Source organism: Pelobates fuscus, chromosome 1 (genome assembly GCF_036172605.1).
Source record: "Pelobates fuscus isolate aPelFus1 chromosome 1, aPelFus1.pri, whole genome shotgun sequence".
In the NCBI taxonomy this organism is placed as follows: Eukaryota; Metazoa; Chordata; class Amphibia; order Anura; family Pelobatidae; genus Pelobates; species Pelobates fuscus.
In genome coordinates this window covers 400,550,656-400,567,589 of record NC_086317.1, presented here as the reverse complement: position 1 = coordinate 400,567,589, position 16,934 = coordinate 400,550,656, and the positions used below count along the sequence as shown (strand labels likewise).

Below are 16,934 nucleotides of genomic sequence, written 5' to 3'. Positions count from 1 at the left end.
CAACAATGACATATTTGGACTGAAATTTTGAATTGTTCTTCGTCACATTTCTAGTAACCAGTGGGTGTTCTTAAAAAGGGGCCAAACATCAGATAAAATGGTGCTTAGAGATCAGCAAAAAGCAGTGGTTAATGGGTTTAGTGGTTAACTACTTCCTGCACGTTCGTTTACTGTGTAGCTCAGGGCTAAGTATGTTATATGTTTTACGCCGTGAGCTCTTGTTGTAGTCCTACACCTTTTGTTATTATTTCACAGTTAAAAAATGCTTGTGCAGAGTTATTAGCTTGTAGAGCAGCTTACAGGGTTAAAATCCACAGTAATTTTCTGACTGTGACAGTAGAAGTCTGGGAGGGACACCGTCAGACAACACAGAAACTGATCTGAAACTCTGCATTGACTCCAGGAAGTGCACACGTGAACGACTAAGATGCAGAGGCAGGCAGACTGAAAGAGAAAAACTTTTTGGCGACAAAAAACAAAATTCACAAAGGATACAAGTAATTTTGCAAATTATCGAGAGGCTACAAATGTGAAGACTAAAGTCAAGGGAAAGAGGAAATTAGTAAGGGAGAATTAACACTGTAATATTAAGCAGAACGTAGTTGTTTACTGCAGGTAATGAACAGTTTCTACAGCTGACTCTGGATTTACTTTTCATCATCACTCTTTTTATGTGGTCACGTTTTAAGAAGAACAGAATAGGGGATGAGTGGAGAGCTTGGAAGAGGCAGAGATGGGATTCACGGAAGCTTCAGGATGAGTACGCCAAAGCATCAGAATTCAGTAGCTATCCGTGGAGAAGTAAAGAGACATGATATTTCCAAGGCCCACGTCTGCCGTCTTCTGAATTTGATAGAACATGTGAATGACCTGCAGCTCAAAGATAAACTGACAGCCTCCCTACACGGCCTGAAAGGTAGGACAATTTAAGATCTAAACTTTATCCCCTGATAATATGTGAGTCTAAGCTTTATCTGGTTTGATTACATCAAAAAGTGGTCAGGGGTCATTTTATACATTGGAAGACTTTGGTGAAATTAATTTTGGGTACAGTGCCACTTCAATTTTGATGGAACGGGGTACCCTGCTGTATTCTTATTGGTTTTCTTTAGCATAGGGAGAAGGAATGTAATTTAGTGATTTTAGTAAGTCCAGTTAGGCTACCCAAATAGTCCCAATTTTGAGGTCCTGTCCCATTGTCCTGATTTAGTTCCCGGGTGTCCTGCATCTGGGGACACTAGGGAGCTATCCTCAGACAGCACAGGATGAGCACATTATTAGAAGCACTTGCATTTTGCATGGGCACTAGGATACTGCAGAGTGTGCTTTAGCAGAAGTGTAGGTTGGGGCCCAACTAGAAGGCCCCTTAAGAGGGTGGTCCACACCTTTTCTGCCCATTATTGGTATCACCAAAGAAGTGAGTTGTGTCACTTGTGATGCCTCCCTCAGGCCCACCCACCTGTCCTAATCTCATATCTCTCATTATTAGGATGTATGTCTAATGGAGTGTAATCCTAGCTGGATTATGCCATGTTTTTCAGTCTTTCATTCCATAATAAGACTTTAGGTGCAAGTGGCTGATCTTTGTTCTCCACATCTATCTATTTGGTTCTAAGTGGTCACATTCGAGAAATAATGACTTATCTGCAAGTTTATAAGCAACTATATGCACAACCATTCTTAAGATTATCTATATATACGTCTGTCTGTACATCAACTATGTTCATAACAAATAAACTGCCAGTGTGGTTTAACCCCTTAGGGACCAAACTTCTGGAATAAAAGGGAATCGTGACATGTCACACATGTCATGTGTCCTTAAAGGGTTAAATGTATCTGCACACCAATGCATGAGCATAACATATGTTTCATTCATTATACTAAAAGAATTGTTATAAATGTATAGATTAAAAAAAAAAAAAAAAATATCAAAAGAAAGAAATGGTCCTCCCTTCTGCCTGTATGTCAAATTCTGGACACACAACGAGAGAACATTGCATTTATGCCTTGAATAGATCAGCAGGTGAGAACAGGAGAACCATTCTAAAGTTAAATCCTAGCTTAATGTTTCTTTGCTCTCTTTCATTGTAACTACACTGCTTGTGTTGTAGTTGTTCTGGCTATTACTTTATCAAAGGAATCACTTTATTGAGATACAGATACATTGGCTATGAATGTGATATTCAGGGAGCATTCTACTTTGGAAAGCATTCTCAAGTAGGGGCTGTTGAGGGAGGGCAAGGGGAGAAAGAACAAGGTGTTTATTACATAACAGTCACATTGATGGCATTATAAATGAAATACTGATGACGTAAGGAGATATTAGTTTTTAAAATAAAATTATCATAACTGGTTCACTTTAATACAGGTATTGAAACTTTGATTGCCATATACCTCATTTAGTTTTAAATACTCAGTAGTACTTGACCTCACTAGCTGTAAGTTGTGACTGTGGTGGCACCTCAATATATAAATTCTGAGGGGCAAAAAATCTTTCTATATATTGACAAATACTTTGGTGCTTTTATTGGTTAGATACGATTATTCACAGGAAGGCCTCAAAAGCCCAGCAGCAGTAGAGCTATCTCACTATCACTATGTGTGGCTATCTAGTACACACGCTAAGTCTAATATTATACATGATGCATGACAGACGTTCAGGTTTGTGGTTGCTCTGTTGTCAGTGCATTTAACTCAGGTTACTCTAATCTTTCTTTATTAGTCATCTGCACACAAAACAAACTCGACTTGCAGGTGGATTCATTTCAGTAGATATGTATTTTATTGTGTCTTTTAAGGGTGATCCTAGGTGATAACTAATAAACAGCATGTATTGTGACAGCAGTTTGTACAAATAACCCCAGCCCCATCTATGAAGCAGACAAAAGATTTACAAAAGCTTTAGAAAAAATCCTGGTTTGAGGCTAATGACACAAAAAGCACAATCATTTGGGGAAGACTTTAAAACATGACCAAGTTCCTTTTTTATTTTTTTATTTTTACATGCAAGGATTTTTGAGTTACCAAATTTAGGCAACAAGAGCTGATTTGGAAATATTCTAAAACTACGCTACACTAGTGGGCAAAATTGTGGAAACCTTTTGGGAAATTTATATTTCTGAGGTCTGATGGCTCACGACATCAGCCCTTTTAGGATAATATCATGAAATTCTATATCATTAGAAAGATAATGTAATGCAGGATGTAATGCAAAACACTGAATTAAAAAAAATGCATTTCTAAAGAACTTATAAAAACAAACAAACAAACAAAAAACATGATAAAGCAAATACCCCTCCCCCCTCCAAAAAACCCAAGTTAAGCATATTTCATAACTTCTCACCATTTCTGTTAGTACTAAGTCGAAACCAAGATTGAATGATTGCTTCTATCAGTTGTCTTTTACGATGATTTTCTTCTGTCCCTTAAATTCAGTTTTTATTTTTCTATCACCACATGCTGGTGTACAACCTTTCCTGCCTTTGCTAGTTTGATTTTGAATCGACTGAGATTACAGATACATCTTGCAAAGGTTTAGAAATATCTCCTTGGGTTAGATTTCCACTTGCGTTTCTTATGATGTCCTGATACGAGTTGCCTTCGTCATACAAAGTTTTATTTTACATTGCTTTTTAGGTGACCAGTCAGCTCTTTTCACTCTGTTTTTCACCTTAATATGTTACACAGCTTACTAAGTTATCAAGGAATAGACAAATCTGTGATCAACAAATCAAAAAAAAAATAAAAAATTGTGGACAACTTGGTGGCACATAGCACAATTGAACAGACGTATTATTATTAGCTATGATATATGGAATGAGAACAGATTTATACTAAGACCTTATTGGTTCCATGTCATGTAAAACAATACCTGGTTAGCTCGTATTGCATTATCAAAATTGGAGGAACATTGCTTCCGGCATCGAGAATTTGGAGCACGTTTTCTGCCATGGTGGAATGAGTAAATTGTTTCCTGCTGTTTTTGTGATATTTTATATATCCATTTTCACTTGTTTTTATTAACAAATATTTATTTTTCCTTATTTTGGGTAGCAGCACATACTTCTCTCTCGCTCTTAGAGCAGTCAATCTTATTGGTCACTTTTGAGTTAAGGAAATCCACTTCGTTACACAAGGCCGCTGTGTTTCTTTTTCTGGTCATGTTTGATGGAATAAAGCTAATTCGGTATAGTTTGTTGCATTGCATGATATGTTGACATGTTTTATGAGCCATCAAATGTTAGATATACAATATTGGCCACTAGTGTATAGTCTCAGCTTTGCTATTTTAGCCAATATTTAGCAATTTAGTTCTTACAGTTTTGCTGTAAAACGCAGAAGAAAACTTCAAATAATGTAAAGAAAGCATTTAGAGTAGGACTGTCAAATGCTTCACGGGTTTAAAGGAACACGTCAAACACCATGACCTATACATCCCACTGTCCCATATTAAAATGTTATACCATTTTAGCATGGTTTGACAGCTTACTTTTGTCGCATCCGATGCATCTAGCTCTTCTCTAACAGAGCAAAGTAGCACCATGCAGGTTATTGGCTGAATACTCTAAGCAAATGAGTGTGGTCCTTCATCAATTGTGATTTACATTAGAAGACAGACTGACATTTGCCAGAAGAAGACTGGATGAGGCAGCCCAGCAGGATCGAGGTAAGTTGTCAAACCATTGAAACATACTTTCACATCTTCCCATTGACGGCACCAGGACACTTCTAGAACCATAACCATTACAGCTAGCTGAAGGGGTTATAGTGCCTGAAATTTTCCTGTAAATCCCAGCATATTTTTTAGGATTTGTCTAATTTTGCATGATCATATAATTAACTGTCAGAGTTAATTAAATCAGAATTAACCAGATAAATGCACATTTAGGCCAATATAGCCAAGATTTAAAATTAGCTAAATTCTTCTAACTGAACTATTTTGACCCAAAATTTGCAGTGCTTTTAATTCCTAGCTTATTAAATAACAATGAGAGCCTCACCTTTTTTTCTGTATTCTTCCCCAGTTTATCTTTTTCCCTCTCACATCTTTTGTTTGTTCTCCAATACCTTGTCCAGAATTACTTTCTCTACCCAGTCTGTCTTTGTTTATTTCTCTCCTGTGTGTCTCATTAGACTTCTCTTCACTGTTCGCCTGTTTTTGTTACCCTTTCCATTTGCGATGCTCTCTGATTGAATCCAGAATATCCAAATCATTCATCAGACTTATTTTGTGATTTCACTTCTCTAACCGCTGCACTGTAACCAAGCATCCTTGATGGTAGACGGCCTATGAATATATGTCTCCAAAAATAAAATATTGTACGATTTAATACATTCTTGTAACTAATGTAATAATAATTTTATAATAATTTGTAATAATAATTTAGAACATGCCTTAAAATGGTGGCTGTAAGGATTTGGGAGTTTGCATTCAATGCTTACGGGAGCATTGTGCTGCACTATATGAAGGAAACTGGGGTAATGAATGTTATTTGTGTATAAAGTTTATAACGCGTTTCTCATATTTATGTGCTAAATACCTTGTATGTGAAAGTTGTACACAAACAACTACTATTGCCATTACTTTGGTTTGTGCCTCGAGAGGTTATCCAAATTCAATCCTCAAGGTGCTCGAGACAAACCTGTTTTTTGAACTAATACTACAAGAAAACTGCTCCTTGAGACAAAGGCTAATTCTATGTTAATTAGAGAAAACCTTAAACTAGGAAAATGGATTATGGGTTAATTGTATCCTTCTGAAAAATATAGATAGTGAGATAATTTTGGCTAGTGAGCATGTTTGAGACTCCACCATGAACCTTGCCAAGAAAGTGGAGGATGGGGAGATGCCACTGGCATAGAGAGATTGTGGGCTGCAGCTTTACCCTATTCTTCTTCCAAATTAAATAGTGGGAGCTGTATTGCTATTTCTCTTGCACCGGAGTAATCTAGGGTATGCTGGTATGGCACATGCCCTGCGTGCCACTTAAAGAGAGCTCCAGTAAGCAGTGGCAGGGCAGGCAGTTTGTTTTATTCTTTTAGCCCTGCTGTGAGCAAGTGGCAGAGATGCCTTGGTGGGTGGATCAATGTAAGGTTTACACCTCCAGTTGGTGCAGACCTCATCCATGGCTCTCTTGCACTCTCCAGTGAGTCAGAGCGCAACCGCTGGATGTTCCTAGCTTGCACTCTGACTCGCTGAGTGCTGAACTGCAATGGAAGAATTACTGCAAGCCTCACACTTCCTGCAGCTGGACCATCAGGGACTCAGGCCCCTGCTAAACCACCAGGCACAGCTAACCCCTGTTGGACCACCAGGGATTATGACCCCCATTGAACCACTAGGGATTATAGCCCTCCTTCTTTGAAGAAAGCCAAGCAGGAGGGGTCTACATAGAGCAAGAAAACACATGTTAAATACAACCACCACATACCGTACATATCACATACAGCCAACACATACCACATTGTTTACAGTCAGCACATATCACACACACATTACATACTGCTTGAATCTTTGAGCTGATATTATGGTAAAACTATCTAAAAGATGGGTGTTGGATGTTTGGACAGGTGCTTTGAGGCGTACAATCCCAGGGCTTGCCGTAGGTGTTCTTTTCAGTAGATATGACTCTGGTCTCTTGGCGTTGCACAGAAGAAGTGAGGCAACAGATTGCTAGAATGACACTGTATATATGGGTCGGTGGCCCCTAAAAAGGCCTGCAGTGGCTCACTGGAATATTTCCCAGTGAGGTGTTTGCAAGTGGCTATGGGGGAGCTGGGACAGTAATCTTTCCCAGAGTAGAAGTATTTCTTGTTGTTTGGATTTCAATCTCTTTGTTGCTGCAGACCTGTTTTTAGAGGGTCTTTCCTTATCTATCTAAGGCAAACGTGTCTTTACCTAGTGTCTAGACATCAGACCTGTTTCCATATTGTTGGAATTTAAGTATGTCTGAGTTGAAGACCTATTTCTGAAGAGCTGAGGTTCAATGTCTCTAGTGAATAGACCTGCTATTGGAGAGTTCAAGACATCTTTCCTACTGCCATGTTGCAACAATTCTAATTCTAGAATAAGGACCTATTTCTGTAAAAAATAAGGACTGTAAATTGTCTAGAGCACTGACCACTACCCATAGGTAACTATGTCTTCTTGGGAGCCTTTTTTTTTTACATAGTCAACTCTTTTATTTGTAAGTTGATTATACAAGCAGCTTGTACAATTTTAAATTCAACATCCCTAACACAAACAAATACCATGTCATTGGGTGGAGGTATTTTTTTTAATCTGAAATGTTTATCAGGGTGTACCCTGTGAATTCATTATCAACCTACTATTAAATAAGGAACCTGGTGTATTATGAAATATCAGCTCTTCGGTATATTACATCGTATTTTAGAATTGCTTTACTGCATCGATTTTTACAATGTTATATCTTGATGATTGCTGGATGAAACATTAAGGATGAAACCTATTTACCGTAAGTTAAACAACTTGGAAATTCTTTTTGTTTTCAAATTGAACGTACTTGCTAGCTTTCTAGATAGGGCAAAATAAATGTGACTATAGAATTACAAAGTTATAAATCATTCTGCATCTTGTACATTTAAAACATAATCTGGGTTCTAATAGCTTTTGCAGTCATCAAACAAAAATTAGAATACTTAAATGTTTTGCCGCAGCATAGGCTCCTCAGGATATACTCTATTAAACAGACAACAGTAATGATCCTTTAATATTCCTAATATCTTGCTATTACACACCCCTCTGGTACAGTAAGATGTTAAGCATGGTTCCCAATTAGTTCTAAGATGCACTTTCATTGCCCTTTTTTGGAGTACAATAGACTTAACTCATGTACATTTGCCTGTGCTCTTTGTTTAAAATAGGGGTTTTCAAAAGGCAGATCCCCAGATCTTGTAGAACTACAACTCCCATGTTGCTTTGCATGCCTTTAGAATGACAAAGCATCAAGGAAGCTGCAGTTTAAAAACATCTGGGGATCTACCATTTGGCAATCTTTGTTTTATTGAGGCAGAGTGATAGACACATACATTATATATAGCGTAAGTTGAGAATTAACAGAATCGTGTAATCAAGGCAAGATAAAACATTCACCCGTAAAATGCCTTGTTTAAATTTTTGTCTTTGTGCGTGTCTCTGAGTATGTGTGATATGTTTGGTAATGTGTAGTTGCAAGGTGTGTTGGTACTACTGGGTTGAGTGGTGTGTTAGGTCAGTTGTCGCTAGGTAGTCGGGTCTGACGTTGTCATTGTGACACCATTTTAAGTGTGGTTGGTGGTACCTGTCGCGTTGTGTAGTAGATGTCTTACCCCTAAGCAAGGAGGTCAGCTTGGTAAATTGGGGCGTTAGTGTGGGAGTGGGTCGTCTGTGGGGGCAGAGACTGTGGGTTTAGTCATGGCTCGGGTATTCCGAGGACGTTCCACAGTGTGTGAGGCATGTGTATAAGGCTTAGTTGTGGTTAAGGCAACTGTTGTCATGGTAAGCAGTAGTCAGTGGCGTACATACCAGGGTCGCAGGGGTCGCGGCTGCGACCGGGCCCGGCCCACCAGGGGGCCCGGCCGCCCCTGCGTATGTCACTTGGCCAGCCTCTTCTCCTGGGGGGCACAGGAGCCGGCCACCTCCGGGCCCCCTGAGGCTGGCCCTGCTGTCACCCGGCTGGCGGGTCCTGCGGGCGCGCGAGGGAGCACTCTCCCCTGAGTACTTCCTCTTCAGCTCCCTCGCGCACCGCAATGATACCGGAGCCGGAAGATGACGTCATAACACTCACAGTAACTCACAGTAACACTAACACACACACTAACACTCACAGTAACACTAACACACACACTAACACTCAGTGTGTTAGTGTTACTGTGAGTGTTAGTGTGTGTGTTAGTGTTAGTGTGTGTGTTATTGTGAGTGTTAGTGTGTGTGTTAGTGTTAGTGTGTGTGTTACTGTGAGTGTTAGTGTGTGTTTTACTGTGTGTTGGTGTGTGTGTTAGTGTTACTGTGAGTGTTAGTGTGTGTTAGTGTTAGTGTGTGTGTTACTGTGAGTGTTAGTGTGTGTGTTAGTGTTACTGTGTGTGTTAGTGTTACTGTGAGTGTTAGTGTTACTGTGAGTGTTAGTGTGTGTGTTAGTGTGTGTGTTAGTGTGTGTGTTACTGTGAGTGTTTGTGTGTGTGTTAGTGTTACTGTGAGTGTTAGTGTGTGTGTTAGTGTTACTGTGAGTGTTAGTGTGTGTGTGTTAGTGTGTGTTTTACTGTGAGTGTTACTGTGTGTTAGTGTGAGTGTCAGTGAGTGTGTCTGCTAGTGAGTGTCAGTGAGTGTGTTACTGTGTGTGTCTGTTACTGAGTGTGTTTGTATTAGTGAGTCTGTTTGATGTCTGTTAGTGAGTGTATGTTTTGTAAGTGAGTGTGTATGTCTGTCGCTGAGTGTGTCTCTGTCAGTAAATGTGTGTGTCTGTTAGCTAGTGTGTATGCGTGTGTTAGCTAGTGTGTATGCGTCTGTTCGTGAGAGTGTGTATGTGCGTGTCTTCAGCACTTACCTTTCTCCAGCGCCGGACTCCCTTGGCGCTGGGGATCCCTCCGCCTCTCAACTCCGAATGCGCATGCACAGCAAGAGCCATGCGCGCATTCAAACCGCCCATAGGAAAGCATTACTCAATGCTTTTCTATGGACGTTCAGTGTCTGAGAATCGCGGAAGCTCCTCTAGCGGCTGTCAGTGAGACAGCCACTAGAGGCTGGATTAACCCTCAGTGAAACATAGCAGTTTCTCTGAAACTGCTATGCTTTCAGCAGCAGGGTTAAAACTAGAGGGACCTGACACCCAGACCACTTCATTGAGCTGATGTGATCTGGGTGTCTGTAGTGGTCCTTTAAGTGTGTGTGCATCTGCATGCACTGGTGTACATACCGCGGTCGCAGGGGTCGCAGCCCTGCAACCCCTGCGACCAGGTGCCCGCCGCCATGTGTTGCGGCCCCGGTCTGCGCAGAGTAAGCGTGCGGGGGGGGGGGGGCCACGGATCAATTTTCGCACCGGGGCCCCATAGGTCATGTGTACGCCACTGGCAGTAGTAAATTAAACAAAACAAGGGGGGTAATAACAACTTAAGGCAGTGTAGAGTATTAGGTCTCTGCATCTGATGCCTTTCCCTCTTCCAATGCGTGAGGAGTCTGTCTAGCCGGTGCGTTGGGTTGTGCGTTGGCAAAAGCCCCAGGTGCCTCTGGGTGTATGCTCAGCCCCAGTGTTTGAAGGAATGCTGCTGCATCTGTTGTGGAGGTGAGTCTAAGAGTCCTGCCATCTGCTGTTGCGGCGGTGAGAGCTCTCGGCAGTTGCCAACGATATTCCACTCCTGCTGCCCTCAGTTGGCTCGTGATTGCCCCTAGAGATTTCCGCCATTGCAGGGTATTCCTGGAAAGATCTTGGAAAAAAGTCAGTTTGGATGAAGTCCATGGGAGTTTTGCCTTTCACGGCTGCTAAGAGGCGGTTCCTATCCGACACCGAGTGGCAGCGTACTATTATGTCGTGAGTGGCTTCCGTGGGAGCTTGTCTAGATTTGTTGATCCTGTAGCAGCCGTGAAACTGGAGTTTTTTAGCCTGTGAGTGTGGGAGGATTGTTTCTACCAGTCGTCGTAAGTAGTGTGGCAGCTCTGTCTGGCTTATTGTATCCGGGACACCTCAGACTTTGATATTGGGTAGTCTGTGGCGGTCCTCAGTGATATCAACCCGCTGTGTTAGGGAAGTATGGGAGTGCTGTAGGCTGTGCATTTGATCCCTCATTTCACGTACCTCCCGTTGGAGCTCTGTAACAGTGTTCTCTGTGACTTGCGTGCGAGCCTCCACCGCCTTCACATCACTGTGGACCGCGTCTATGTCGGCCGCTGACATTTGTCTCAGCTCCCTTAGGAGGTTGGCGATGTCTTGTTTGGTGGCAGGAGCGTGAGGGTCCTGTTCAGTCAGTGCCCCCAAGAAAGTCGTGCGAGCATCGGCGTCACTGGTTGCGTTTAGGGCGGCTGGCGGTTTTGCTTTGTGCATGCCAGTGTCTGGCTGGGCCACCATCTTGGGTGTCATTGGGCGATGTAGCATCTCCCCTATATCGTGGGAGTCCTTGCTGGGGCCAGCCTGAGGTTTCTGGGTCCTGCGCCCCATGATGTCTGTGTGCTGTGGAGACCTGTCAGGTAGCCAGGGGGAGCTGTAGAGCTCTAACAGTTCTTCTTCCAAGTCCCGTGCGGCAGCCCGTGTGTTCTTGTACCCAGGGTAGGCCCCGGTCTTGCGCCGAGTTTTCCCGCCCGATTTCGGGTACAGGAAAGGCATGTGCCTATTGCTCACCCTTTCTAGGGTATGGTGAGTGCCTTCTGGGTTTCCGATGCCCGCGGGGTATCGCTTATTTTGGCGTTTGTTGCGGTCGGCGCCCGGAGCTCCTGGCAGATGCGTCCGTTCGCCTTGGGTGTTAAGCCCCACCCCCGGGCTCTACCATTTGGGCACCCCTGGTTTAATAGATACAAACAATTCTGGTTTGCTGGTTTGAAAGGCGTGCGTTACTTACTTTTAAGCCCTTGCCACACTGGCGTAGTGGATATTTTAGGTAAAACCTCCTTCCATTAAACGTTTAAAAAGGGATTTTAGACATTTAAATAAACATTCTAAATGAACAAACCTCTGCATGAAGCTGTCTTGTGAGAGTCAAGGTTTAATTACAATTTATCATTTCAAAACAACTGCACCTTAACACAACTGCCCCCTAAATGTATAACACAGTTTCGTAATCATGTGAAAGTTTGTAGATATTATATTGCATCACCAATATGTAACATAGATTCTTTATGTAACTATAAATATATGTTGCGTGTTATATTAAGAATAATTGTTTTTAGATTGATTCAATAGATAGTAATTACCTCCAGCAAGGGAGGGTATTTAATCCCACCACTGGCGTGGCATCCATAGACTTTGAGAAAGCCTGATCGTGCGGGCAAAACGCGTAAGTCACGACTGCAATGTGTGATAGTGGATATAAGATGGAATAGAGCATCAGTGGATGAGGGAAACCCAGCTGCTTTGCCTGATACTGTTAATTATAAGCCTGTGGCTACAATTATAGACACTTTTTAAACTCATAAAGTATTGTGTATATTGGTGATGCATTATGAGTACTTTATACGGCTGGGCAGGTGGTCCCCAAATAAGGTGAGAGTCAGCACGCAGAATGTTGGTGCTGGCCCTATTCACATAACTGTACTGTGCAATTGTAGTATTTGTTTAATTCAGACATCACAATCTGATATAGCAGGCCGTAGGCCATGTGGTGTAATACTTCCAAGAACTCTGTTTTACAATAGAGGCTGTATTGTATGCCCCCATGAACAGGGCCGGTGCAAGGATTTTTGCCGCCCTAGGCAAAATAAAGATTTGCCACCCCCTCAGTGACATCACAATGCCCCACCCATATGATTTGCCATATGAACTAATGCCAGTGCTCCACACAGTGTGTGTTTACATTTAAAAGCCTGCAAGAACAAACTATAGACACCAGAGCCACTTTATTAAGCTGCAGTGGTTCTGAGGACTATAGTGTCCCTTTAATGTGAGGTCAATTACAGATTAGTGTCACTAATAATATACTAGATTGCCTACTTACAATCACATGAGGATGGTGATGGGCTCTGGCTGCAGTCTGGCTCCAGGGGTCTGGTGTAGAACAGGATCTCTGGAGGCTGTGTCCTTCAAGCGGGTGTCAGGCCTTCAGCGTGCACTTTGCCACTCATATCTGGTGTCACAATAGCGTGCCTTTAAAAAGCAAAAACGTTTTTCACTGTAAGCTAATAGCAGTAAGTGTACTTTAAGTGGGTGTCAGGCCTTCAGCGTGTACTCTGCCAACCTCTGCAAGTGCACATTGCCACTCATATCTGGTGTCACAATAGCGTGCCTTTAAACAGCAAAAAAGTTTTTCACTGTAAGCTAATAGCAGTCAGTGTCCTTCAAGCGGGTGTCCATATCTGCCAAGTGACCCTATGTAGGGGGAACAGTCTCTATTCTGCTCTGTGTCAGTGTGTATCATGGTCTCTGAGGACAGGTGTCAATCCATATCTGCCAAGTGACCCTAAGTAGGGGGAACAGTCTATATTCTGCTCTGTGTCAGTGTGTATCAGGGGCTCTTAGGACAGGTGTCAATCCATATCTGCCAAGTGACCCTATGTAGGGTGAACAGTCCCTATTCTGCTCTGTGTCAGTGTGTATCAGGGTCTCTGAGGACAGGTGTCAATCCATATCTGCCAAGTGACCCTATGTAGGAGGAACAGTCCCTATTCTGCTCTGTGTCAGTGTGTTTCAGGGTCCCTGAGGACATGTGTCAATCCATATCTGCCAAGTGACCCTATTCTGCTCTGTGTCAGTGTGTATCAGGGATCATTATAATAGGTGTCAATCCATATCTGCCAAGTGACCCTATGTAGGGGGAACAGTCCCTATTCTGCTCTGTGTCAGTGTGTATCAGGGTCCCTGAGGACAGGTGTCAATCCATATCTGCCAAGTGACCCTATGTAGGAGGAACAGTCCCTATTCTGCTCTGTGTCAGTGTGTTTCAGGGTCCCTGAGGACATGTGTCAATCCATATCTGCCAAGTGACCCTATTCTGCTCTGTGTCAGTGTGTATCAGGGATCATTATAATAGGTGTCAATCCATATCTGCCAAGTGACCCTATGTAGGGGGAACAGTCCCTATTCTGCTCTGTGTCAGTGTGTATCAGGGTCCCTGAGGACAGGTGTCAATCCATATCTGCCAAGTGACCCTATGTAGGAGGAACAGTCCCTATTCTGCTCTGTGTCAGTGTGTTTCAGGGTCCCTGAGGACATGTGTCAATCCATATCTGCCAAGTGACCCTATTCTGCTCTGTGTCAGTGTGTATCAGGGATCATTATAATAGGTGTCAATCCATATCTGCCAAGTGACCCTATGTAGGGGGAACAGTCCCTATTCTGCTCTGTGTCAGTGTGTATCAGGGTCCCTGAGGACAGGTGTCAATCCATATCTGCCAAGTGACCCTATGTAGGAGGAACAGTCCCTATTCTGCTCTGTGTCAGTGTGTTTCAGGGTCCCTGAGGACATGTGTCAATCCATATCTGCCAAGTGACCCTATTCTGCTCTGTGTCAGTGTGTATCAGGGATCATTATAATAGGTGTCAATCCATATCTGCCAAGTGACCCTATGTAGGGGGAACAGTCCCTATTCTGCTATGTGTCAGTGTGTATCAGGGTCTCTGAGGACAGGTGTCAATCCATATGTCAAGGTGTCAATCCATATCCATTGTGATTTAGGAATGTTAGGTGATTTATGCCCTTTATGGATTAAAACCAGACTCTGCATCAACTGTGTAATTTTCCATGGGAGTTTTGCCATGGATCCCCCTCCGGCATGCCACAGTCCAGGTGTTAGTCCCCTTGAAACAACTTCTCCATCACTTTTGTGGCCAGAAAGAGTCCCTGTGGGTTTTAAAATTCGCCTGCCCATTGAAGTCAATGGCGGTTCGCCCGGTTTGTGAACGTTTGCATAAGTTTCCGTTTGCGAACCGAAAATTTCGTGTTCGCGACATCACTATTCACTACACAGGAATTTTGAGTTTTACAAAGTGATATACACAAAAACACAGATACAGCAACCACTGTGCTTCTTATCTTGATATTACCCACACAGACTTTGATCCTCATCAGACCTTGTCCTCATATCCACTCTATTATTATTATTATTATTGGTATTCATATAGCGTCAACCTATGCTGCAGCGCTGTACAATATTACACTTATCAATTTATCAATACATGAGACAATTACAAAATTATAGATGAGGACCCAAACAAGCTTACAGTCTAGAGGAGTGGAGTATAAAGACACAGTACGAAGGGCTGTCCCCTATTAAAGGGGACAGCAAGCAAACAAGGTGGGGAGGTAGCAGAACTGGAGGTGTGAGTGGAGTGTGGTTCATTAGGAGAGAGTAAGAGACAGATATGTTATGTCTAAGTTACTCTGGGAGGCCATACACATTTCTGAACAGATGGGTTTTTAAGGTACTTCTTAAATGATTGAAGATTAAAGTGGAGAGTCTGATGAGGTAGGCAGGCCGTTACAAAGGAAATTAGCCACCCGTGAAAGGTCCTTCAAGTGTGAGTTAACAGTAAGTTCTTTAGAAATCATTGCAGGAGTTAGTACATTTTACATGACTTTTTGATGATTCACTAAAAGACATATCCAATGCATGCTGTGTTATTTTGTGCAAAGTACTTAATGTAATGCCTGTATCTTAATGTAATGTGTTTTTGTGCATGACTAATTAGGGGTGGCACAGATGGTCCTAGCTAAGCTGTGTACAATCTTCTGATAACATGAAATGTTCTGTCATCAATTCCTCATTTTCTGGCTTTTTTGTTTTAACTAAGAACATCATAAAATGTTATAGAATGTTACTGTTTGAAATTGAGTACATTTAATTCTGGATCCTGGCTTCATACTGGGGTAGGCATAAGGCATTCCTAGCAGTCACCTTTTTCCAAATACATAACAGGTTATACTTTAAACCAAGCATGTCAAATTCAAAGGCTAGCATGGGCCAAATAAACAAGGTTTAAAGGGACACTATAGTCACCTGAACAACTTTAGCTTAATGAAGCAGTTTTGGTGTATAGAACATGCCCCTGCAGCCCCACTGCTCAATCCTCTGCCATTTAGGAGTTAAATCCCTTTGTTTATGAACCCTAGTCACACCTCCCTGCATGTGACTTGCACAGCCTTCCATAAACACTTCCTGTAAAGAGAGCCCTATTTAGGCTTTCTTTATTGTAAGTTCTGTTTAATTAAGATTGTCTTATCCCCTGCTATGTTAATGGCTTGCTAGACCCTGCAAGAGCCTCCTGTATGTGATTAAAGTTCAATTTAGAGATTGAGATACAATTATTTAAGGTAAATGACATCTGTTTGAAAGTGAAACCAGTTTTTTTTTTCCATGCAGGCTCTGTCAATCATAGCCAGGGGAGGTGTGGCTAGGGCTGCATAAACAGAAACAAAGGGATTTAACTCCTAAATGACAGTGAATTGGGCAGTGAAATTGCAGGGGAATGATCTATACACTAAAACTGCTTTATTTAGCTAAAGTAATTTAGGTGACTATAGTGTTCCTTTAAGTTTATGTGGGCTGCAAAAAAAACCTTAAATTGCAATAGAACCGTAGGTTTGTTTTGAAAAGTACAGTATAAAAAAAAAAACATCATCCCGCTCTTGTCAACCCCAGCATCCTCCTCTACTCCCACTGCCCCCCTCTATACTAAATCCCATCACTTCCCCTCTACACTAAAGTGTTTATTCATGCATTGAAAGTACATCAAAATATGTTGACAGAAAGAAAGTGCGTAAAGTAGTGCATATCCAATTTATAGTACCAATACCACAATAGTAAAGTGCCAGAAGAAGGCTTCATAGCTGAAACGTCTGTTTTCATTTCTCCTGCTCTTGGTCAGTATACCTTTTTAATGGGTGTTTGCATTTAGCACTCTATTATTATTGTGGTATTGGTACTATAAATTGGGTATGCACTACTTTATGCAATTTCTTTCTGTCAAAATATTTTGATGTACTTTCAATGCATGAATAAACGCTTTATGTGCAAACTTTGGTGTGCCTTGGGATCATTATTATTCCTAAAAGTGCTGTTATAGCCTACAGGTAAAACTGAGTAAAAAATGTATTGTGCAAAACAAATTAATGCAAATACAAGATTAAATAACAAGTGTCAACACCCATTCCAATCAGACACTTCCCAAAGTTTGGTTGCTGAGGTACTGCGACTTTAGTCTTGCTCTACAAATAAAAAGGGAAAGCAGCAAATAGTGACTTAAAAATAGTGACTACACTGCTGAAGGAAACTGGGCAATGTACATTCATACACTGAT

General features: G+C 41.9%; 1 protein-coding gene across 1 annotated transcript in view; it reads left to right on the top strand.

Annotated features, from left to right (window-relative positions):
- Nucleotides 1-428: 428 nt before the first annotated feature.
- Nucleotides 429-16,934, top strand: part of AGAP2 (ArfGAP with GTPase domain, ankyrin repeat and PH domain 2) — a 294,442-nt gene continuing 277,936 nt past the window's right edge. The window contains exon 1 of the mRNA XM_063427736.1: nt 429-916. Within this exon, the coding sequence (XP_063283806.1) occupies nt 706-916 (211 nt within the window). The 5' untranslated portion in view covers nt 429-705. The remainder of the gene's footprint in view (nt 917-16,934) is intronic.